The sequence below is a fragment of the Struthio camelus genome, chromosome 20 (assembly GCF_040807025.1).
Source record: "Struthio camelus isolate bStrCam1 chromosome 20, bStrCam1.hap1, whole genome shotgun sequence".
Classification (NCBI taxonomy): Eukaryota; Metazoa; Chordata; class Aves; order Struthioniformes; family Struthionidae; genus Struthio; species Struthio camelus.
In genome coordinates, this window is record NC_090961.1 from 8012499 (window position 1) to 8038219 (window position 25721).

Consider the following 25721-nt stretch of genomic DNA (forward strand, 5'->3'; position numbering starts at 1 on the left):
CACCCAAACCTTCCCGTTTTGCCTTGTCCTCACACGTTATCCTCGCCCTTAGCAGAGAGCAGGGCGTGAGCTTGGGCCGCGTCCCCCGCGGTGGGGCGGGAGGCGCCCGGCGCCGCCCCGGCCGCCTCTGAAGCAGGTGTCAGCCATAACAGAAACCCCCAGCGCTGCCCAAAGGGAGAACCACCTACTCCCCGCCCCGGTCTGCGAAAGACACCCGCGATCACAGAGGGGCCAGAAACACTCTTGCGTGGGGGGGTGGGCGATGGCAGTAGGGGCAGGGACACCCTCGAAGGCCCGCGGGTGACCCGCGCTGCGGCAGGGACGCCAAGTAACCCAGCGAGCGGCAAACAGCCGTGGAAAAACGCCGCGCGGACAACGTCAGCCTCCCACACGGCCCAGCAGGTTGCTGCAGGAATTTGGCCAGACTGGGGGGAAAATGAGGTAACTTTAGAATGGGGAGGGAGGAGGATAGGCGTTTACGGAAGCATTTGCGCCGTTTTTGCATCCTTTTCCCTCAATATCCAAATCAGTGATCAATTAATTCCGTAAGATCCCCCCACTCGAGAGCGTTTTGCCAGGGACAGCTATTGAGACAGCCCCTGGGGTCTCCCCCGGCGCAGGCCACCACGGTCCCCACCGCGTGGACGGCGTCGCTTTGTTTTTCTAAGCAGAGCTCAGTACTCGCGTTTACAGCAAAGCCGGCAAACACGAGACCGAGGTCTCCCCTCACGGGAGACTGCAGCAGGCTAGCTGCCCGAGCACCGGCACCCTCGGGCGCGCTCCCGCTGGCAGCGCCGCGCCGCGGCCATTCCCCCAGCACGCTTCCTCGCTTCTTCGACTCTGTCCAAGACCACAGCGCACACGCTGTCCGCTGCAGGACCCGCCATTGCCAAGTGGTTAGCTGATCCTCCCTACTTAATCCTCCCAGAGACAATTACATCTGCTGAAGGAAACCCGAGCCACATGTTCCTAGAAACCAACATCTCCTGAGGTAATGCAGAAAGGACCTCAGGCCATCAGATGTCTCTTAGACTAAGACAACGGTCTACCGAATGCCCAGTTGTGGGTGCGTTCTCTTATAAATTTCAACTTGGCTTCCTAAATTCTTCTCTATTTACTTTATTTCCACCTATCAGTTCTCCCTTCCGAGGGAAAGTCAAGCATCCAGCTGTTACCTATGATTTATGTTACATGTCAGGGTGAAAATGAGCCATGTCCATGGTTAGTCTCTCATGGGACTACACAAAGGCCATGCTGAATGCTTGTCTTTTTCACAACAGCATCGTTCAAGGTCTCCAGCGTTTTGGCACAACTGAAGATGGATTTTTCCTTTTGTACTATTTGGCAGCTCACTGCCTGGGGCTATTTGGCTCTCTTTGGATATTTCTGCTGCAGAAGGGCTAGTATGAGAACTCCTAATTTGCTCCTCTTTGAATATCATGGTGGAGGGGCAGAAAACTCAGAGCCACACTGTGGCTCTAAATCAAATCACTGTTAGTTCAGTACTGAGCCTCAGTCAATACTTTAACAGGCTCAATTTTCTAGCTTTTGATCAAAACGCCTTTAGACCAGTACATCATCAGATATTACCATTGTCCTTTGAAAATAAGCAGAAAGAACAAGGTAAGCCTTGTGAGACTTTGCTCCCTAGATCCTATAGTTGCATCTGCACAACCTCATTTTAGTATCTCCTTAACCCAGCCTGGTACACGAGAGCTGAGCAAAAGCGAATGTGGAATGGTTCCCTGACAATGTAAATCCAACTTCTTAATCTGCTTATTAGCAATTTGGGGAGAGATGGCAGTGTATTCATCACAGGAAACATGAATAGAGATTTTCCCTGAAAACTCTGCACAGTTTGCAAATTCAACATTTGAGATTTGAAGTCTGAGGTGAATTTAGCTGTGACCTGGCATGAGTCTACCTGACATGAGTCAGGTAGTTTAGCAATGCTGCTTGGATGAAGGCAACTCTTTTCAGGATGGCAGCTTGGGAAAAAATATACCACCAAAAATATAAAGCTACCCTAAAAACCCTGAAATCATCCAGTGCTATTTGAATCCCTCAGTACATATGAATCAGAGAAATAGTGCTGGGGTGCGGGGCAGTTGGATTGCTTTTATAATTCATTCATTATGAATCAAACAGATGATGCTTCAAGTCCTTGCTGGAAATAATAAGGTTGCTGTAAGAATAACTTATACAAAGATTTACTCTATTGGGTGCAGAGTTAAAATTTAGTTCTCTCTGTCGCCAAAGTTTGTACATGGTTTTAGCTGCTAATGGACTTGGCAGAACATCACCAGGCTTTTTTAATTGCTTTGGTGGCAAAGGTGTAATGAGAAGTTTTAGGAAACTAGCTTCAAGACTGTATCAATCAGCACTGCAGTTGTACAGGATATTTGCTTCCATGAGCATTTGCTCCAGTAAAACTGTCTTAGTTGCATCAAATTAACATGAAGCTGAAAAACTGCTTCCCTTTCAGAAATGTGGGAGCATCCATGGAAAAGTTTTTCTAGTGGTTTTCCCCAGTCTATAGCAGAGTCAGGCTGCTCTAGTAGTCAGTGCTGGTGCTGAGAACAGACAACATGCAGGGCTTTGATGCCTGGTCACCATAAAAACCCAAATATTTCACGGTGAGCCAAGCATTCTGAGCAGTTCTCAAAGTTTGTTTCAGAAAAAAGTTTACAGTATTCTGAAACGAAAAATGGTAACATTTCAATGCGCAAATACTAAAGAAAACTTCCTGGGTTTGCTTCAACTTTTCTTCTCCAGCAGAAAAGTACTTAGTGAGTTGGGCAAAATTTGCAAATACTTTTGGTTGACCTGAAATGAGCAACTCTCAACATGTAAATTATTCATCTAAAAAACCCCTTTGCCCAGTTCTGATGTTACACATCTTCCGAGTTATTTTTCATAACACAGGCAAGGCTGTAGCTAGGAAGAAATGTCTGTGGTAGGGATATTTATTAGTTACACAAGGCTCTAGACCTGCCTTAGCAGCAAAGTAGTTTCCCTCTTGCTTAGGTCAATTTCTAAGGCAAAGCTGATGCCTGAGACCCGTCAAGGTTTTGGGCTGAAGTGGTCAGAAACCAGGTTTGTTTACATCTCTCTCCTGTTTGATGGGGGCATCTAAAACACTCAAGGGTCCCCATCACAGGTTCCTCTCCGCTAAGGAAGCCAGCCTTCCTTGCTTAGACATTTTCTCCAGAAGAGCAACATCAGCTCAGGAGATTGTGGTGTCAAAAGCGTGATGGAATTGTTCACACGTTAACAGTGAAATATTTTAAAGCAGTTTTGGAGATGTAAACCCAGATGTTCTGTTCCTCGTTAAAATTAATGAAAGGTTTGGAGTTGAATCCCTATGCTGCCTCAGAAACCTCACTCATTGTGGTTCAGAAGTTGCCTCTGTCATACAAAACCTACCAGGATGATTTACGAAGTTGTACTTCTTTTTTTTTTTAAATTCACAATTATTATTTAAGGCTAGATTACATATTTGGGGGGGAAAAAAGAGAGAAGAAAGGCTTCAGGACACATTGATGGAACAGAGTCGATAAAAAGGAGCACAGCGTTTTAGGGGATGAAGCATCAACAGCACGTGGGCATAAAAAGCCAAGAGAGCTAAAGCAGCTGGGTTGAGCAGGGAAGCAGACAGGGCACCAGGGACTCCTCAGATTTGAGTGTTCAGATTTTAACGTTCACAAAGCCGAGGGGGGAATGAAAGAATAGCAACAGGAACTGAGCAGCCAGGTCCTCCCTATACTCAGGGGCAGAAAGTACCTCTCCAAAGATTTCTATCAAACTTACGTTTTAACAGATACAAAACACATTCCTCTCCCTCAAACGTTCATATTTTCGTAGTAACCTTTCATTGGCTCAGTTACCAAAAGCTTCTCCTGTGCACCAAGCTTCTACTTTCAGAGATGCGGCAGAGTGGAACATGAGCGAAATTAACATTAAGCAGAGTCAGGCTCCAAAGATTGCCATTACCTAATGCTGTGCCATTACACAAACGTATTTGCTAGGAATATTCCAAGGTTTCGGGAAAAGGCTTACAACAGCTCACAGTGTTCCTGCTGCCCACCACAAACACTGTCTCTATCCATCATGGAACTAGGCTTGCACTTCTGCATGGAAAGGACAGGGAATTACAACGAACCTCAGAAATGTTGAGGAAAGGCTCCTTCAACCTCTGAAAAGACTGCCTTATTATGCTATTACAATTCCCTGGAAATTGCTACGTAGTCATCACTAGAGCATAAAATTTCATCAGAAGCCTCTGAAACATTCCTGCATATACATTCCTGGAGAGTTTATAAAACCCCTCATACGCACAGGGGATCACCAAAAAAATCTATTAACTATCTTCAGCAACAAAGTATTGATCTGTCAACACAGGCCCTTTTGGAGGGTAACGCAACCACCCACTAAATGGGTTTTTGATTAAGCACGTTGTTTAAAACCAGCACAAACTTTTATAGCAAACATCGGGCTGCCAGCCAAAGGGTCAGTCCCGAGACTCAGTCCAGCTTCAAATTCTTCCAGTCCAAATTCTTCCACTGGGTCTGGGCTGAAATTCAAGTGAACCTCTAGATCTGGAGATGGGTTTAAGTTTAAAATTGGCAACCCTGCCCGATTTTATCACAAGTCTCATGATGCTTGGCATATCGCTTTAAAACCCCAGCTCTTGGAATCTTGCACAAGAAATTCAGCTTCTGCTTTAAAACCTCCAAAACCTCTATTCCGTGTAAGCGTTCTGCAAACCAGGAACTGAATGCTACAGACTTGAGAAGTCAGAAGAGAAGAACTACACCTGATGTAACATCTAAGTCCCCTTATTTTTAGGAAATGTGTTTTTTTACTTTTTAACATCCGGTATTAATAGTGTGTTTTTGGAATTGTAACATGAATTTTTTTCTCCAAAACTGTGACTTTAACTTGTTTGCTTTGAAATTTTGGATATATTTGAAGAAAAATTCAAAAGGAGCGAAAGGGAAATGAAACAGCAGAGAGCATTCAGATGTCTCTTAAATAGTAATGAACTATTTCCTTTCTAAAACTACTGCACTTATTCTAATGTGGTTTTTGTCCTACTAAAGACTGAGTTAGTTATGGTATTCCTCACTGACCTTGTACATCTAGAACATGATAAACTGTGCAGAGCAGGGGACAGGATGTAGCATAAGTCCATCTCTAAGTCATATTCAATGATCTGCTTTAAAACAGGCTGCAGATTGACTCCAAATAATCCCACAAAATCTGCAGCAGCAACTGTACCTGGAGCCAGATTAGAAACAGGGACTACAATTTAGGCTCTAAACAGAGCCGTACCAGTGATCTCTTTCTGGCTTCTCTAACACCATTTACTTTCCAGTGCCTGGTATTATCTTTCTCTTTTCATCCTTCACATCTCCCCCTCCCTTCTTCATCTCACACAGTAGCTCTTTCATCTGCTTTCAATAGGTGCTGCTTTACCTAATTAATTGAGGACTCAACAAGTGCACTTTCTAATTAAAGTAAATAAGCCCATGCTTGGAACAGTGGCGTACAGTGTTACCCAGCCACTGTTACTCCTTCCTCAGGAACAGGATATTATGGGCTCCATAGCCTCTGTGCCAAGTTAATGCATTAAACTAATAGAGCAGAAGCAAAAAAGTCTCTTAGAGCATCTTTTAGGAAAAGGATTCTAAAATGAAAAAAGTGATTCCCAGTCTTGAATCTCTGAAGCCAATGGGAGCTGCTATAACATTTGTGGAAGATCAGACTTTGTGAAGGGGAGGGGAAAGTAGATCTAGATTTCAAATTCACATTCAGTGCCCCCCACTACTCTTGTTGGCAGAGGTGAATGAATACACAGGTGTGTATTGGGGGGGGAAGGCTGGAGGAAGAGGCGAGGACATTTCTGTAATGTCCTAAAAGTCCGTCCCATGCTAATGCCCCATATTAAGACTGGTCGTCTCCAAAGTCACTTCCGCACCATGAGTCTGAGATGAAGGTTGGGGTGGGGCGACTGACCGGGAAATTCTTAGCCAACTTCATGCTTCTTCCATCCCTCAAAGTCTATGGGGGGTCTCTAGGTCTGTGGTTATGCTTACAGTGTTAACCTGAACGTACACAAGCTATTCGGTAACTTGCATTTACAGTTTGAAAGTAATGGGAACCAGAGTTTTACCTCCCTGGGAGGAAGTTTGCACTTGGAAGTAGCCTCCCATTTGGTCATAGAGACCTTGGGACTGACTTGACATGTTTAGGACACTAGAGGCAAGACAGAAGGTAGGCCAAATACATCACACAATGTTTTGACAGGGAAAAGTATGTTATTTCAGTGCAACTAGTTAAATGGAGCGGCTGGGGTTCAGGGAAGGTGGCTGGTATCCAACCTGAAGGCCCCTCGCTAACAGGAAGCAGGACATCAACTGCACCAACTGCAAGTCCAGCCTGAGAGGTAGAGTCTCAAAACAAATCAAATGAAATCAACCACTTTCTTCCTCAATTACTGAAACTTCTGACACACTTTTCTGTAGCGTTAAGGAGGAAAACAAAATTTTGAGGATCTCCGAGTATTCTATAAACAATCAGAACTGCTTCCAAACCAGCATTTGAATCTGTGTCTGAATTTGTGCCCACTGATGAGTTGGGTAGCAGAACTATGTTAGTTTAGGCCTTAAATACCTAGAGTTCATCAAGTCAAAAGAAACCTTTGTGTCTTTCAGTAGCTTTTGGACTAAGTTATAGGTTTCAATAGCCTGAACAGGATTAAAGGGAAGAACTAACATGAAAGAGAGAACAGAAGTGTATGGAGCAACAAGGAGCGTGAAAACAGGATGACAGAACTCCATTTTGCATCAAATTATTCTCAGCTTGTTGTAAGCTCCTGGCTTTGAGCAATTAGTCCAGAAATAAAGATTTATTTGTATTTTCACAGTCTCTCACTGTTGTGGAGACCAGACAGAATGCCAAAAAAAAATTGTGCTCTTCCCACTGCATTTCCTTCAGCAATAAACACCTTCTTTATTAAAGAAAAAAAAAATAAGCAGGGAATTAGAGCTTAAATCTTATTTAGGTATATGCAAGTCAGCCTGTATCCACACAAAACAGTCAGGACAGATCTAGGTTTAGTTTCTAGCCTTCGATGTATATTTTACCCCCAAATGTTTGTGCACTTTAGCAAAACAGTATCGGGAAAAGATTTCCTCAAAATTTGGTTGAAACTTGGATCAGCATAGCTGTCAGAGCTCATCCGTATGCCAGTCATAGTCCCTGACGCAGCTACTACCTTCTGCTGTGCATCCTGGATATTGTATAACAAAAGTTAGAAGCACAGATGTGCTCACTTGAGTAAATATCCATTTTTATATCATTTATAAGAGTCCAGAAATGAATTTCTGTGCGGGAAGCTATATTTTTTGCTCAGTTTTCCTGAGGAAAAATGCTCTTTTTCAGCAGTTCCAAAAACTCAAGTTACCCCTTCGAATATGTATCCACTTGCCTTTCCATTGGCTAGAATTAAAGTCTCTGGAGAAATGACGACTCTACTCCAGTCTGACATCCTGAGCTGCTAGAGGAAGAAAGAGGGAAGGCAGCTGAGCAGAGCGTACAGCTACACTTGGGCTAACGACCAGCAACTGCACAAAGTCACTGCTCTCTGTTATTGCGTTAGCACTGGAAGTGTTACACGAAAAGCAACATTTTAGTTGCATTATGTTATTAATTTGGCTAAAAGCCATTGCCTTTTCTAGATCGTCTTAAAATAACCATTTCTTGCTGAAATAACTTCCTTTCTCCCTAGCCAAATAATAAAATTAGTAGAGTTTGGGGATGCAGAAGAGAAAAGGGCCCCAGGTTGTTTCCGGCTTTTAAGCCCATGGAAAGTTAATAGAACATGTATGAGAGTGGTGAGAATCCAAAGGGCTGGAGTCTTCAGTGCTGGTTTTTGTTCTTTCCCTGCCAAAGCAAGAGCAGTTCTCCATTCTTTCCTTTGTGCCTGGCAACCTGAGTGCTGGTAGGACAAGCCTCTAGTCTTTGTGCCCACCGCGGGGCGTTGGCATCCGGTCACCACTCTGCTGTCCTGAGCTGATCCTTTTATTCCATGGCACTCACCTCAGATGTATTTCAGCTGGCTTGGTGGCCATGCTATTAAAATAAAAACCTGGATGAATCACTACCAGTTTATACATGGAGGGAGTCACAAGTTTGCTGCTCCTGTTAGCCTCTGTTTGTCCAGTAAGCCAAAATATCCACCCTCTTTTGGGTGTTTCAGCCGCTAGAGTCACCAAAAAAAAACTTCTTCAACAGGGTGGGCATTTTCACAAAGTTTACTTTAGCCTTTAAAAAAAATCCTGACTTCTCCCTGTAGACTTGCTCCTGAGAGCAGCCTCCTTGCTAATTTTATTATCTATTTCCAAGTTATGTTTTTTTGGAAACCCTTTCCGTTCATTTGACGCTGAAGCAAAAATCCCTGGGTTATTTTTGTTCTGTAAACATTGATATTTGGTCTTGCATTGACCTAAAGTGTAAAGAACTGCTCTTTAGTGTAGAGAAAGTCAGGAGAGGATGGAAACTCAAGATGTACTTCACATTGGGCTATCTGATGCATCCTTACCAAACCCAGAAGAACAGGAGTCTCCTTCGTTTTTTAACTGTTTTTAAGGCTAATGAATTCTTTGAGCAAGTCTGATCTTGTTCTCTAGGTAGTTATTCCTGCCTGCACTGAAATATGGCTTCGTGATCCTATGGAAATACAGCCTAGAGGTCATTCTCAAACCCAGAAGAGCTTTCTCTTAGAAAGAACCAGAATTTTCCTGCAAATCCCTCTGCAGTGGGAATAGAGATTTGTTCTGCTAACAGTGAGAATTTGAGGCTAGTAGAAGAAAAGAGGATTATCAGTAACACATCAACAAAGCTGTTGCATTCAACAGTGACACCTGGCTGGTACCCAGCAAAGGTGAAAACATGGCAAAACAGGTAGAATAGAGATCCCATGTGAAAGAAACACTGTGAGCTTAATGCAGCCACATTCACAGGATCCCTCCCACCACATTCAACTGCTATTGATGTACCTGAAGTGTCACATCTAGTATACAGATTAACAAGCTTGATGGCATCAATACGAGTCTGCAAATGAGGAATAGCTCTGGCAAAATGAATGCTGTCAAACAGAGTAAGAAGCAGCCCCACAGTAAAGCACAGTGCAAACTGAAACTCATTGTTACAGGACATTGCAAAAAGCAATTGGAAAAATCCATCAGTGGTTGTTAAATCCAAAGGTACTATCATCAGCTGAGGAAATTTCTAGACTGAAATTACTGGAAACTGAGAAAATATACCAGGGTGGTGGTGGTGGTGGGAGAGAACATCACTGTGTGCTGTTATCCTCTTCCCCAGCCACTCTGGCTATCGCTAGGGACAGGAGCACGAGGCTAGACAGATCTATACTCACAGCCTTGCTACATTCTCAGGGTCTTTGACCCAGGAACAGAGACTGTCTTCACTCCAAATTAGCATTGCTGATTTTTTTAAAATGACGTTAATGTCAACATGCAGCTTTTGTGCTCTTGCCCTTTGACTTTGACCCAAACTACACAACTTTGCCTGCACTGGAGTAGCGCACAGACGAAGGGGATTATTGCCAGATAAGAGTAGAATCATCATAATTAGTGCATCTGCCCATTAGCTTTGAAAGCTTTTCTGGGCAGTGACAGTCCTGCTGGCACCGGCACATCTAACAGCTCTCATGTGAGACCCGGATGTCCAGCTGTGGTACATGGATATTCCCGCTATTGTAAACAGCCAAGTTTGAAAATCATCTTTCACAGACCTGCCCTGATTTGCTTCTTGTCCAAGCTAATAAATTTGTCCCAAAATAGAGAGTAAATATACCACCTTTCGTATGACACAAACGCACAGACAAACCGCAGAACAGGGCTTCTACAGAGACTCTGAGAAAGCCACAGGTTCACGTTGCAAGGGGACACAAGCATTACAGATGTGTGGCATCCAAGCACGAATGGCTCAGGTTGAGACAGGCAATGGGCCAAACAGGTCAGTGCAGATTAGGAAACAGATTGGTGTCCCAAGGGTGGGGTGGGGGGGGAAGACCAGAAAGAAACAGAGTCCCCCGCCCCAATTGTGATTCTCTCAAATCACTGAACTCTCTCACTTAGTCCTAGATAACATGATTGGGCACCTCTATACTTCTGTCAGGGGACCCATTTTCCCACAACAATAAGCAAAAGTCTTCCCAGATCGATTCTCCGCTCCTCAGAGTAGTTACTTAGACATAGCAGAGACATTTGGGATGAAAAGACCTGTTACAAATGCCAAGCTGCTGCCTCTGGATGCATCCTGCCCAGACATCCCTTTCTTCCTCTCTGACCAGTTCTCACCTCTCTGACCGATGCATGCTTTTCCCCCCTGCTAATCCCACAAGTAACCTTGGGTCCCTAAATGAAATAAAAGCTATAAAGCAAAACTATTTAACTGCCTTTTTCAGGTGGCAAGTGAGCTAACATAGCCATCTCCCACATGGGAGAAAGGTAAGGGGTCCAAACTTGAGGTTTTGCAAAAGCACAAACGTCCATCACCTGAAGGAGGACTTTTGTGTGTACTTCACCACTTGAAACATGGCACAAGTTTGAGGTGATGATTGGACTGGTACCAGTCACCCCTCTTCCTACAAGTCTAGAGCCAAGAGAAGGATGTATGGTTTGATGGTTCGTGCACCCTCCTACAGAGCTCAGCCCCCTCAGGGCCCATCTCTTCTTCCAGCAGTAATTTCACATGTGCCATTCCCGGGCTGCTCTGTCTTCTAATCTTCTACATCTTGGAGCCCTTTAAATATATATTTTAAATTCCAACCAGATTCTTGGACTTGGCAGATAAACTGCGGGTCCCATAAGAGTCATATTTTCTTTGAAAGCCTTGAATGAAGTCTTTATAAAAAACTTCATTAATATTGCTACCTATATGCCTGCTCCCCACTTCCTGTTCAAATCCAAACAGATTCTCCACACAGAAAGACTTTTGAAATTCGCATATTTACCTCCCCCAAACAGCAAGAGTGTTACTGAGGAGTTTGTGGTAGAGTCAGTCCACATGTGTGTTGTCCTGCTGGAGTTTAAAGAGATGAAGCCTTCTATTCATCCAAGATGAAAAAAGAGGGGAGGATACAGCCGGGGAGATTAGGGCTGAGGCCCTATGCCATTGGCAGAATTTGGTCCATTTTTGCAATTATAATGTGTGACAGCAAAGAATTGTTACAACTAACACAGTACAGTACGTAGGAGGGTGTTAAAGCTGCTTCTGACAGAACGGTCAACATTAGCAAAGGAGTTGTTTCAAAAGTCTCATAGGTTTTTAGAGTTCTGCTGAATTCAGCAAGCTGCAGATGCGCACAGCCACCTTTGAGCCCAAGTCACCCCATGAAGACTTAACCGGTACCTCGAGAAATGACACCCAAGGTCCAAGTCCAGCTCCCACTGCAGTTGCAGGGGAGCCTCGCTGGCCTAGGAAGGGGTTGGAACTGAACTGGGATGCAGAGCTGGGAACAAAACTGTGTACCGGAGGAAAACACAAATCCACCATCTCGAAATATTTCAGTTTGTAAAAGCCAGCTTCTGCCAGGGTCACTCATCTAGCAAAGTTTAAAATAGCAGCAGCAATTGACTGTGGACAGAAAAGGGCAACAGACAGGCACCAGGCTGGACAGGAAACGGACAGTGAGAGAAACGGTCATTTGGGACTCTCATCTACCACGCTTTCAATTTCCCTTTTGCAACACAAAGCCAAAAGATACGTAACTCCTCACGAAGAGCTCTGCAAGCTACAACCTAAATGCCGTGACACGCAAGTAATCCCTCTGAAGACTACTTAAACATTTAAAGTTATTCATGCTTTTAAGTGTATCGTGGGAATAACAATTGGTACAACAGGAAGCCAGTTAAGTCTTTCAGACCTTTACAAACACACTCAACGTAAAATGCCCTGCAGGGCTGGCCAACCAGGTGTGCACACTGGCAAGAGACACACAGCAGTTTAAAACCTCCATTTCTATATGGGCAGAGCCAGGAAATTCAGGGATGAGACCCCTGAGTAGGCAACAGAGCATCCTACACCTCTAAACCGCTTGGTGTTCTCATTTCCTTTGACCAGGAACACTGACTGATGTTTCGGAGCTTTAAAAATTCTCCTTTGACCAGAACAGTCCAAATTATTGAACTCCTGAATATACCGCAAAGCTCATTTATTTGGGCAGATGTCTGAAGACGGCCACAAACTTGATCATTATTTAAAAAGGATTAAAGATGGGGGATGTTTTGGATATGTCAACAGGACTTCTTTAAACAGTAGTTTGTTTTAAACTGGTCTGTTTTAATTAAAGGTAGCAAGCAAAAAAAGATAGAGAAGAAAATCCATTTGAACTTTTTCAGTGGAAAATTAGATTTCTGATCAAATTTGAGAGTTCTGTGACCTTTTCTTCCAAAGGAACATCAAAAATTTCTGAACAAAACCCAAAGCATAACATATCTCGTGAGAAGCTGTAATCATTTATTCCTGATCCCTCTGCCCCTCGACAGGCAGCGTTCCCTGGCACAAAGCACCCTGCACAATGCACCATTGCTACAGGCTCCCCCACACACGAATTCAGACAGGAAGTCATCAAGAAACACTCAGTGCAAGCAAGGAGGCCTGTTAAAGAGCATGATACAAAGCAACATGGAAGAATCAGAGTATTTTGGGCTGGAATTTTTGCCCCTGTCCTCCCCTCCCCCCAAATCCCTTTGGGAGGAGGACGTTTTCCAACCAGCTTTTGCTTTTAGTTTATTGAGTTTGCTTTTAGTCAAGGATAGTTACAGCCTATTTCAGTTTATTTTGCATACATAATCAAAATTAGAATTGCATCAGATTTTGGCTGCAAGAGGGAGATGCGACAGAGTAGCTGTTTCAACAGCATGCTGAGAGCGCTGCCTCCCACCCTCTTATTCCAGTGCTTCAATCAACTTGTAGTTCAGCTCAAACTTGCTCTGGTTTCGCACCGTGCGGCAGGGGAAGAGTTACTCGGGGAAGAAGTGCAAGAGAACTGCGGTCCACCTCTGCCCAGCCTTGCAAGGCAGTGAGCAACAGGGGCAGATGAGCACTCTCATCTCATCTTGCCCTTACCCCAACTCCATAGGAAAGCTGCACCCAGCCTTACACCTCCTTGACCAAAGATTAACATAGGCTGGTAGTTACCCTGAAAAAACCTCGTTCTTCCATGAAGTCCTTTATGTTAGGGACTAACCTTGGAAGGTGTTGAGCACTTCACTTAGGTTAGAAAGCCTTTTTAGGGCAGAGATTTCATCACGAAGAGCCCTTTATCACAGTACCACAATATTTACCGTAACAGTGGCACTTGCTGGGCCTCTACACTTGCAGTAGGGCAACTCACTCAACTTGAACTACTGCAGCTGGGGACAAGCGTTCATTTTTTAATGGGAACCCATTGCGATGAGAGAGAAAACTCTAGTCCTAGCTAATCCTTTGCAAAGAACAAAGGCCAGTAATATCTCAGCAGAGAGTACTGGAAGGTAAATATCCATGGGCAGCATAGTCAAAGACCATTGTTTAAAAAGTACTTGAAAGAACAAATGGAAGGCTGAAATTTCTCTCTTTTTTTTAAAAAAGGAAGGAAGAAACATCTGTGGGAATTATTTATAAGACATATAATGCACCTCACAGTGCCCTATGGGCCATCTTTACAGTGGAAATAAAGCTTCCATACTAGGAGTTTGTTAACATTGTGACAGAAATCAGATGCAGACACAAAAGCTCACTTGTTCTGTAATGACTTGCTGAGATAAGTGTCCCTTATCAGCAATACTGTTTTCTTTTGGAAAGGAAGGGACTCTGTGTGTACAAGCAGGGGATGGAAGTCAATGAAAACAGAAGGCTGGAGAGGTCTGAATGGGTATTTTGTACTGTAATTCTAGCTTGGGGCTGCTTTTTTGGGTGTGGAAATATCAAACACTGACCTCCCACTGACGGTCCTTGGCAGTGGGATAAGTCACTCATTTATTTTTGCTCAGCCACAAAGCTGCTGTGTAACATGGCAAGGTCCTTGCAAAGTTACACAGGCCCAATACATCTCCCAGGCAAACGGCATGCGCCCCAGCACCACCCCATCCAGCCCTCACATGCCCCGGCTCAAAATATCACCAAGATCATGCCCATAACCAGGTAATTCCCACAGCACCCGTCCGGCAGCTCTTTCAATTTGGAAGAAAAGAGAATTTGTGCAAAAGAAGGTTGGGGTGCAGGGGGGTAGAAGACACCTAAGCCATCCTTCTGTTGTAGCTGACAAAGCCCTCTGCAGCAGGGGCCTTCAGTGGTAATATCTTCTAGCTTCTGACCTGGAAACCCAAAATACACCGGGTCAAAATGAACCAGAGTTATGGCCTCATGAAAGCACCACATACAGAGGAGTGATATGGGCAGGAACTTCTTTCGCTACCCAAAGTAACAACATTTTTCTAAACAAGGAAGAAAGAGAAGGAGGGGAAAGGAGGTAAATTATTATTTCTAATCTCAGACTTGCTCAACAGGAAGGAGGCTACAGACTCTTCTGGCTCTTGGCTCAGGCCTGCTAGCATCTGTGAGGAGTTTTGCCTTGGTCTCAGGGTTGCTCTAATACCAGAGAATGCTCTGTTACGGGTTGACAACACGTTAATGAAGGGAGAACCTATGGGAAAACGCACGGCTCTTCTCTTGAGCAACACAAACTCAAGAATTAACATATGGCCTCAAGATGCAGCATAATTAAAGCAGAATCACAGTGGCAGAGAGCTGCCGTTAAGTCTGATCGGAAAATAAATAGATGTAGAGTCTTTCTTCTGCTCAAGGTAGAGCGTTTCAGACCTCTCTGCTGGATTGGGAGAGAGGAGTCAGAGGAACCAAACAGGCCTCCCAAGTCCTGTTAACACTGGGCAGTGGGACAGACCCAATAACACTCCAGAGATCACCACCATTTTATCCTACCCCAAGAGAGCACTGCAGAGTTTTGGATGCACATGATGAATGTCACCACATCAGAAGAGGTTCCCCACACCCCTTGCAATAGCTTGTCTCCCAGTAACTTTACTGGCAGATCGGAACATAGCATGGAGCTGTACCATGGTCTGGATACTAAAGCACAGGATCCATCAGCAGGATGCTTCAGCAACACTGTCAACAACCCATGGCAGATGATGCAGAAACTCACTTGTTCCCAAGCACATCATCTCTCTCACAAGGCACTGGCTACACTTGGTCACATGTTGTTCCATTAGACAGAGGGAGATTGAAAAGTCTGGATTAGATAAAAGGATAACAGCTCTGATGTTAATACGCTGATTATTACTGCACTTCCTCACTGGCTTCACATACACAGAGGGGACAGACCACAAGACTAGGAGAAACTTCTAGTATTATCTTGTCAGAAGACAGAAGCCAACATACTGAACAAATGTGTGCACCACCAGGTCCACCTCCGCCATACCTAAAATTTTGCCTTTCATATATAAGGCTAGCCAGCTCAGCCCAGCTCTGCCTCTGGAGCGACCAGGGCTGGAATGTCCTCTGAGCAATCATGAGGACATGATTTTTCTGACCCATGCCAAATACTGCTGAAAATCCATTCTGACATTGTGATACATTTCTGCTCCTCCATTGCTAATTCAGCCACTAATACCTACACAGACTCTGTTCCATAAACAAGTCTGAAACTAGACAGGGGGATCAAGGGATTTTGTGAGATTTGTGTGCTGCAGCCAAGGAATGCTCCAACAGCATCCATTAGAGACAAAAAATTAAAAAGGCAGGTTCAAGAAAAGACAGCTACCAGGAAAGTATTCACATGCAAGGGAATGGTTTGAACTTGAAACAATTGTCACTTGCAAATGGTTTCTCTTCTGAAGTGGCTTCATCGCTTTGGCTTGCCATTAGTCAGTCATGGAAAGGCAATAGGTCATCATGAAATAACTAGGCTTTAAAAAGTAGAGACCAACTCTCTGAAGTATAGAGCATCCTCCTGCTCAAGCCTAGAAACTTTCTGTCAAAAGAGCAGCAAAGAAGGGAAAAAATGTGAGTAAACTAGATCCAGTGTGATCCCCTCTAGAATAGCCAGTTGGACTCTCGCAGGGAACAGTCACATACTCAGGCAGAGGCAGGAGATGGGAGGAAGCTTTCAGACAAAACCAGCAAGGACTGCTGTGCAATCAACATCAACTGCTGCATGGTAAAGTGCAATGCATTAAAAAACCCATACATTTCTGGGCATCTTGTTTAATTGCTTTTTACAGGCATTTTGTGGAATTTGCTGAATAAACTCTCCCTGTGGAATCAAGCAGGCTGACAGGAGGTCTTCTGTCAGCTGGCTGGCACACAGCAAGATAGCTTGTTGAGGCCTTCTGGATACCAACCAGGAGCAACAAGGAATCCAGGCTTTTGGTGCAGACTCCCTCCCTTCAGTGTACATTTGACGATGAAAAAGACGACCCCAGAATGCAGAAGTGGCAGGGTGTCAATGTCTGTGCACTTCAGAATAGGCAGTGGAGGAGCTGAGAGAAGATGTGCAGGTATGATAAATACATAGACAGGAAGATATATTGTATTGCTCTCTTGGCTGGAAAGAGGCCAGGGCACCTCTGGCTGTACCATCAGTGCAATGGAATTTGAGGCACAGGACGCAGGAGGAAGGCAAAAATAAGCAAGCGCTTCTGTTTCTGTATAGTTGGCATCTGCCTGGAGCACTACCAAAGGCTGAAATAGTTCATCTGTGTTAAAATATAAATACCCTGTGCTTAACCTGGTTTGCCCTGGCTCTGTAAAGCCCAGGCTTCATGGGGACTTTGAGGGGTTTGCTTAGCATTTACCAGCTCCTCTGGAACACTATGCAAAGAGACATTTCAGAAGATGCACATGACACTCACTGTTGTGCACAGCATTCTACTACATAAGACACGGTCTGCATTTTGCAGCTAGTTGCTGAGCAGCAGCCAGCCTGCACCCCGAGTAAGCTAATGTTGTGATCTTAGATAAATGCACAAGGTTTCAGGAGCTCTGGCCTTCAGAAGAAAACTCAGACACCACAAGACACTTGCAACAACGTGAGAAGCTACATCATTGCAAAGCAGGCTGTAAGAGGGCCTTCAATGAGACTCTGCAAAGCAGGAATGGCATCTCTACTCATATGGTCAAACAGACGTGAAAATAAACAGCAATATTTCCTCCTATGTGAAGATATTTCCTCAATGCCATAAATCTTTATGGAGGTAACCTGACATTGGCAAAACTTCAGTGGGCCTCCATCCCAAGCTCTACCAAAGCAATCAGCTATAGAGGTGTTTTTTTTTTTTTTCTTTTTAAAATGGAGGACTACTTTTTCTCCTAGCAGAAGTGAAAAGTGATGTTTCCCAGGAAAACCCATGAAGCTATGAGGCTGTCTCAGAGAAGGAGCTCTCTGAAGCCAAATTTTTATCTCTTCCCTGCCCTAAAAGGCTCATAACAGATCTCTACCTGGAAACAACACACACACATCGTACTAACCTCTGGATGAGTAGTCTTATATAACAGTTATTACACATATTTAAGCATATTGTATGTGCTGCTTTGAACCAAGATTTGTATTACTGAAACAGAGAAACACTGCAGGGTTAAATAAGGAGAAGGGAATATTTGGAAAGCTTCACAGCTACAAATGAAATGGGAATTTTACTGTTGATGAGGCTCTCCTGAAAACCACCTGTGTTTTTCATAACTCAGAACAAACACCTCAGCCCATATCTGTTTACTGGACTTGAGAAAAGATGAGCTCAAATTGATAAATTTTGCACTAAAATTGAATCCCATCCCCTCCCCTCCCTCAGTCAAAGTGGCCTCTAGATTTAGATTTGGAAGCCCTAATATTAAGTCAGCTGGTTTGCTTCCCTAGATTACACTTGCACTGGAATCTGGTTTTGTACTGTTAATACCGCAAGACAACCACTGACATTATGCAGATTAACTTGTCTCTCAAGGCACGCATATCTATTGCAAGTTATTCCATCTCTTGGAAAAAGAGAAGCACAGAGCCACTTCATCATGACCTGGAAGGATCTGGAGAAGTTCACAAGCAGCGGGTGCAGGGAATTACCTCCTAGGCATTGCCAGCAGTCCGCTGGAGCAAAAGCGGGTAAAGGCACTGCCACCTCCCTAGCCAAGCACTGCAGCAAGCAGAAGCAGAGAGAGTCCCAGCTGCCAGACTTTAGCTGGGACTATCTTGACCCAGCATCCCCACGAAGCAGCACAACACCATGTACTCCTAACCCACCTACCTATCCAAGGAGCTCCATGAAGTCTTCACAATTTTGAACGTGACACATCTACGTTTATCCCCTCCCATTTCTTGGTTTCTGGGGACCTCCTGGCAGAGCCAACACCTCTAGTCATTCTCTATGTTTGCCTCAGGATTGTCCCACAGTTTGCCCCCATTTTCCTTCAGCATGAGTTCAAATTTGGGTTGGCACTTCACAGAGCACTGCCCAGGCAGGTAGAGTGGAAGGGCACATCACAGAAGCAGTGCTCTGCTGCACATGCCTCACTGATGCTTAATCTACCCTGTCCCCTTTTTGCAATAGTATGGTGTTTTTGACTTATGGTCACTTTGTGATTCACAGAAACGTGGGATTGTTTTCTGCAAAGATCACAGCCTGTTGACTGTTCCCACATACATTCTTAACTCTTGTTTTTAAATGAATCGCACAAGATTTGTTATTCCTCTAGATCTTGAGAGAATCTCATCTTCCAGCATGCCCGAGACATTTCCATCTTGCCATTACCTGCAAAATTTATAAGACCATGTCCTATCCTACCATCCAGTTCATTAATGCAAACATGAAGCGGTTGAACAACCAGAAGAAAGCGCCACTGAACCATTCTTGACACATCCTCCAGTGTGACAATATTCTCTAAATGTAATTAGCAATTTAGAAAAAATGATACATACCTTGTTGCATTATCATCTACGCCATCCTTCTCTAGCTTGTCAGTGAGGATGTGAAGTGCTAAAATATCAAAAACCTTAGCAGTAAAACAACAACAACAAAAACAACAAAAAGGTTGTTAAGATCAACAACCTTAACAAACACATTAACTTTTATTGTTCCTCCTCATTCACAAGCCCTGTCACCATATCATCAGAGGAAACTGAGCTAATGTAACAGGTTTTGTTTCTGCGAGGCCTTGTCGTCTCCTAAGCAGTCACAATTCATTTATTCCAGAAACTGGAGGTAAGCTAGTCTGCTCCATAGTTCCTAGTCTCTTCTTTTCTCCACTTTTCAAAGCTAAGTACTAGGTTTGCCCTTTCAGTTTTCTGCAGCCTCACTCATCCCTGAGAGCCCTTGGAGGAAGCCAAGAACAAGCTGGTGCTTAAAGACTGCTTTGGCACTATCCTGGGTACTTTAAGGTGAATTTTATCCCAGTCATTTACCGAAGTATCTCTTAGTGTGAGCCCACACAGTCGTCAATGCCTGTAGAGCATTAACTAAAATAGCAAACTGCAGTCACGTAGGTAAGATGGACATACTGAAGTCATTAAGCATTTTAGTGTCTTTTATTCATTAGCTTTGCTTCCCTCTCCCCTAGGCACAGACTAGCTCCCTGTTTGGTCTTAAATCTCGTTCATGATGATTTTGCCCTTCTACTAATTTTTTGGAGTTGTGCCTACTTGTTTGATCTAGCTTTTACTTTTTATGCCTTCTCTTTTCAAGTCTCAGGGCACTGAATAGCTCCCAACTCCCCTGAGCTGACCTCTTATTTTCCTTCCCATGTTTCCTTTGCATTGGGATTATTTGCGGTTGCACCCTTCGCAAGTCAGCCTTCAACACATTACAACAATTAACCCATCTGAGGCAAACAGGACAAGAATAACTATGTTCTGGGAGGCTGACAGCAACCCTCTGTATGCGAGGACACTGGAGGCCATATGTTCCCTTCCCCAAATGGTACCTAACAGTGCTTTCCATCAGAAGCTGGCACTATGGAAGCCTTTTCTCCAGCTTAACTCTAAGTAGTTTAAGTCTCTTTCCTCCCCATTGGAAGGATCAGGTCAGCGCCCATGAGCGGGAGAAAGGGCGTGCTCTGTGGTTGGGGAGGAGCAGTCAGGACATGCCGTACATACAGCCCATGTATCGCCTACAAACTGCAGCCATTGATGCAGAAACAATCTTGCAGATCGTGGCCTCCTCGTGCATTGCAGGCCACAGAGGTACGCCGGAGTACTGGAAAAACCATCTGTGGTATCATGGTGGGCACGTGACACTGAGCGTGCATCTGCATTGCATATCCTCCCATCCCCACATTTATGCTTTCTTTTCCAGCTGTGTTTTGAAAAGCCTGCTACCCACTCTCAATGCCTTTCTGCAGCATTGCTTTTTCCACTGCGCACCAAATCCCCTGTTGATGGATGGAGAGAGAGCGCTGCAGGGCCAGACACTTTCAGCCTGGTCTATGTGCGCCTGGGTGGAGGCCAGCATTACCCCCACACATGCTCTAGTTCATTTTATTCCTATAATAAGGCTCAGTCCAAAGCCACTTCTGAACAGAAGGAGTTCATAATCACCCCTAAAGAGCCCTACTCACTTCACAGAGTGCATCCCTGATGATTAAAAGTCATCTATATGCAACTAAAGATAAAACATTTACTCCTTAGTATCTTCTTGACCTGTGGAACACTTCAAGCTATATTAGGCTACTTCATTGCCACTGATTTCTCACCTTTGTCCTCTGGTATATATCTAGTCTTCAATCCAGCCTTATTTTAGTTAAGATTCTCCTGAATCTATTTCCTCCACCCTCTCCCCAGAAAGCCTCCCCACTGTCTCTGAATTCTGCAAGTCGCTGCCCTCTCAGCACTATAACCTGGACGTGGCTTTGACCCAGCTTGCTTCCAGACTAGATCCAAGTGCAATAACTGCACATGATTTACCACTCCTGCAACATGGCCTCTTGCTTCCCTCCGTCCTGCCAAAATCCCCATTCTGATCCACACAGTAGGTCATAGCCCGATTATTGCAACAGCCTTTTCTCTGGCCTTGGCAAACAATCTTGCCTCAGCATGCATCTGCTCAGAACAGTACTGTAAAGATGTTTGCTAATTTGTTTGTTGTTCACCACATCATCCTTCCTCTTGCATTTATCTATTGGCTTTCCCTTCTCTGCTGCACCAAAGAGAAGCTACTTGCCTGCGCTTTCAAGGTCCCTCCAGAGCCTCCACCATAAATATCAGCAAAGTGTATCCCTCTTCTCTGAAAACTTTTGCACCTCTTTCCTGCAGCTCCTCAAAACCCCTGAAAACAGCCAGGCTGCTGGTGTGCCAAGGCTGTTGCTTCAAAAAACCAGTTTGCTCCTTTGTACTCCCCTGCTCAGGTTGCCTATATCATTATCGCAGCCTAGATGTACTCTTTGACTGCAGGCAAGGACCATTGCTTTGTTCAGCTTCTTAAATAACATGGTCCCTGTACTTAAGTGAGGGTACTCTGCGTTGCAGTAACACAGTTGATAAACTACAGCTTAGGAAGACTTATGTGTCCAAAGAAATTCAAATTTCTTCCATCTCCCTTGTAAAGGAAAAATTCATCTGATGCAATTTCTTTTTATGAGACCAGCTTTTACAGACCCTCCAGCCCTCATTATGGAAAAATAAGTGAAAACTCCTGGCAAGAGATTATATTTGATTTTTTAATTTTTTTGTTTTAATATATATGAACAAAAGTGTATATTATGCTCTGCCTACAAAGACATTGCCAACAAAATTTGCTGATGTTCACAAAACTATGGGACAGTTGTCTAAACGTCTGCCACTTGCTACTCATAGACAGTCATGAATTGTCCTTCTTGCTGACAAGTTAATGTTGCATCATAAACTGCCCATATGAAGTTTTGTTGCTGTAACACATGACTGACTTCAATATGTCAGAAAAATGATTAATCGCCCTAGAGATTTGGATCTCTAAAAACAACAGAAATTCAAAAGCCCAGTGTTCTTTATTCTGATGCTGGTAGAATTTACATCATGGTTAATAAATAACAGGCCTCCTCCAGAAATTAGGTCATTAGATTATTCTATTTGCAAATAGAAAAATGCAGTCAGATGAAACTAGCAACATCTAGGATATCCAGACTAGACAACAATGACACCTCAAAAGGTTACTAGGATTATTTCAAGGAAGTCTTGCTCTGACTTTCAAATGGTCTGCAACTTTAGATGCTCTGGTATTTGGGGTAATAGGAGAGGGGGAAAAAAAATTAGTAGTCCTTTACAGGCACTCAGAACTTCTAGAAGACTCATGACTTACAATAGCCCAAGACTTACGCAAACCCCCCAAAGAAAAAACCCAAACCAGTTAGCTGACCCAGTAGCTGTAGTCAGTTTTAATGGGTTTTCCTAAGCACCAGCTCCCAAATACCATAATTCTGGACCATCTTTTAAATCAGCAGATCTCATCAATGATACCTACCTGGCCAAGCTGCCTGCACCATTCCATTTGGCCCCTGTAGGTTACTTGCTGGCCCCGAACATTGGCTCCCTCCAGGGCTAGTGGGGCCACGCCAATGGGATCTATACTTCTAGCATTTGAGATATGCCCCACCTGCAATATACAGCATCTCACCTATTCCCCACACGTCACTGCTTTTTTTTTTTTTTTAAATTTACCTGGGATGCATAAGAATACTGTAATCAAATCAGTTAATTCCAAGCCTAAACTCGTTATGTTGAATGCTCTTCCCTGGCTGCCACTGGTGGCAGGATGACCAGCCTCACTCTAGGCCCCAGAAAATCTTATTTCTGGAATTTCAAAGTTTTCATCGGTGTAAAAATCTGTTTTCCAGTGTGGGTAGAATTTTTTCCCCTAGCAGTGGAGGGGCTAGATTACCTGCACGGCAGGTTTCTTGCGATTGTTTCCCTCACTAATGGACAAACCCATGGATGCGACTATAGGATGCCTGCGCTGGTTGTGCTAAGTATCAGTTGGACTTTTGGGCTCAGGGGCCCAAGGCTCGCTACCTTCCAGGAATGCTCCCCAGCTGCCTACAGCCCACGTGTGAGCTTCCACCCAGCCAAAGGCCTTGCTGGCACGGAGAGCTCACGTGCACCAAAGACAGCCAGCACTGGATTTTTTTGCCACAGTCTTATATCACTAATGCTTTGCTTCAAGCATTCACCACCCGTTCCTGCCGGTGTGCCAAAAGCCACCTGGCTTTAACGCAGATGGCACCTGCCAGTGCCCAGCAGAGGGGAATGTTTCCAGTGGGATGCCAGGGCTCCCCGAGCTATTCCATTATTTCAGTTTGTGCCATCATTTCCCCGTACCTGCTGTGCTCAGAGCAGCCTTCTTACATCCAGCTCTCAGCAGCCTGGGAAGGGCTGCTGTTGCCAGGAGATACACAAAAAAATAAAAGCCAACTATATGTGACAGCTGGGCTGACAGGCACATACAAGCAGCAAGTGCTTTTAACACAACCACTACATACAAATGCACTGAATCCTCCTCTCATCAGCCCTTTGTATGCTGCAGACTGTCAAGGGAAGCTTATCCAAGCTTGCACAGCACCCAGCACACTGGAGCTGAACCTCAGGATTGCCTTGCTTGGGAGGGAACCAGTACTCAAAGGCTGCAGGAAGCAGACGTAGATAAAGTCAGCCAGGATATTATCAGTTTGTTAAGCTGGTACGTTCCGTCTTAGTTACATTTCTCAAAAATCCAGGCAGCAGAGGAAGAATTGCCAGTGCCCAGGTGTTAGAGGATGCTTTGGCCACTCAGAAAAGAACAACCGCTTCTGCCAGTAGTGCATGTATTCCCAAGAGCTCCTGGGGAATTTGGCAGGTAAAGATGATGGAATGGCTTTGTAAGAATATAAACACAGCAGGCCCAGACGCGGGAAAAGAAACCCCCGGGGCCAGGCTGAGAGCTCACTGCGGGGTGCAGAGCATCCCGAGCTGGAAAAGGAGGAACGGGCTCCCCACCGTCACCACAGCTCCTGCCACGCAGCCAGCTCCAGCTCCAAATTGCAGAGCAGACTCTGCAGCCGTCACCCGAGCCTCGATGTTAAACAATACAGCCTGCAGTGCTGCCTGTTTGTTTTTACAGTGCTTTACAGCAGGCGCTTCTAGAGCCCAAGACAACCAGAAAACAGGACACATGAGCTCTTGGGACAGAGTGCCCTTTCCTATTTTCTCTTTAAAATGTCCCTCTTGCTTTTCTACCACTGAGGAAGGTTGGTAAATAGACCCCGTGCTAGTACAGAAACACAAGCCTGGCCTGTGCGTGGGTTGTTTTTTTAAAAAACGCTCTCCACTGAGGCTTTTCTGTTCCCTCCAGTCTCTACACCAGGACCCCAAGCTCTGGCCAGGCTTCTGCTCCTAACACTTTTTTGTTTTCTTAAATGGACTGAGAAGTCCTTTCATAAGGCTCACCTGGGGAAAAATATGTTCCTCCCAGGGTCCAGGCAGGTTTTCAGATCAGCCCCTCACTCATATCAGCAGCTAGACCGTCTCATGACAATGCCTGAGCCTCAAACAGCCACATACACGCACAGAAATCCCTTCCTATGAATTTTTTTTGCATGGACAGGGCTGCTAAGAATTGAAGGCATTCTATCACCAGCAGTTTTCTAGGTGACAGGACATGCGAAGCTCCCTCTACTGACAGCAGAAAGCCTCAGCCACTTGAGCACAGACATATTCTTAGGAAAACACAGAATTCAAAGAGTTTTCCCCCACCCCGCTATTTTCAAGTCTGGGCACTTAGGGGTGAATATAAGTATCTATATTTGCAAGCAGCTTTTCAAGCCTTCTGTAGGTTGAAGACATAACGCTTAAAAATGGAGGGAAGAACATCTGTATCTGGTAAGTACTTCAAGCTTGGGTTATCCCTTATTATAACTAGCTTCCTACCAGAAGATTTCTACTTTTCAATATTTCTTCAAGTCCTTCTGTCCAAGGACCTCAAAACGTGGCAGAGTGTCAAGCATGTCTCACAACACATCAGATGAGCATCATCTATCCACATTGACGAAGAGGCGGGAAAGACGACAGGCAGAAGCAACAGAGAGAACTGGAAGGAGAACTCAAAACCACTAACATCCCTGAAGGTCTCCTCCAAGGTGAGGTGCACCTCCCTTTTACAGAGTTTGGTCTTAGGCACAGACAGGGAGAAGTGCTGGAGGAAAGCAACCCAATCCAACCCTGCACACACTTTACAGCAACACATCTGTGACACTCAAACTATTGCCTGAGCCTCAAATGCTTTAAAAACTGCTGCTTCTTCCTGGGTCCAATTGAACACAGAAGCAGAAATGCCATCAGAAGGAGAATGAGATGGGGAAGGAAAAAAAAAGCCTCAAAACATGCCCTATGGTATTTCTGTTCCAACATAACAGTAGACGATAGTTTTGGAAATACAGGAATTGCCAAACACAGCAAACATTGGTGCACTACTGGAATTCAACAGCTTGCTTCCAGGAGTAGCCTGTGCTCTCAAGAGTTGCTCAAGGCCTGCTACAAAGGGCAGTTGCACAGTTAACTGTTTTAGACTATTTGTGTGCTTTGAACTGTTTATTTGCATCTCCAATATGTGCACAGCCATCTCCTTCCTTTTTATCATGTTTGTCCTAGTTACTGTAACTGGAAGTAATATTAATCCTAACACATAGCCCTCTTCTGAATC

The 25721-nt window shown here is 44.5% G+C and overlaps 2 protein-coding genes across 2 annotated transcripts in view; both read left to right on the forward strand.

Annotated features, from left to right (window-relative positions):
* Nucleotides 1-25721, forward strand: part of CDK5RAP2 (CDK5 regulatory subunit associated protein 2) — a 212462-nt gene that overhangs the window by 8493 nt on the left and 178248 nt on the right. The window lies entirely within an intron of this gene.
* MEGF9 (multiple EGF like domains 9) overlaps nt 20161-25721 on the forward strand; it is a 97264-nt gene continuing 91703 nt past the window's right edge. The window contains exon 1 of the mRNA XM_068915355.1: nt 20161-20260. Coding sequence (XP_068771456.1) covers nt 20161-20260 — 100 coding nt within the window. The remainder of the gene's footprint in view (nt 20261-25721) is intronic.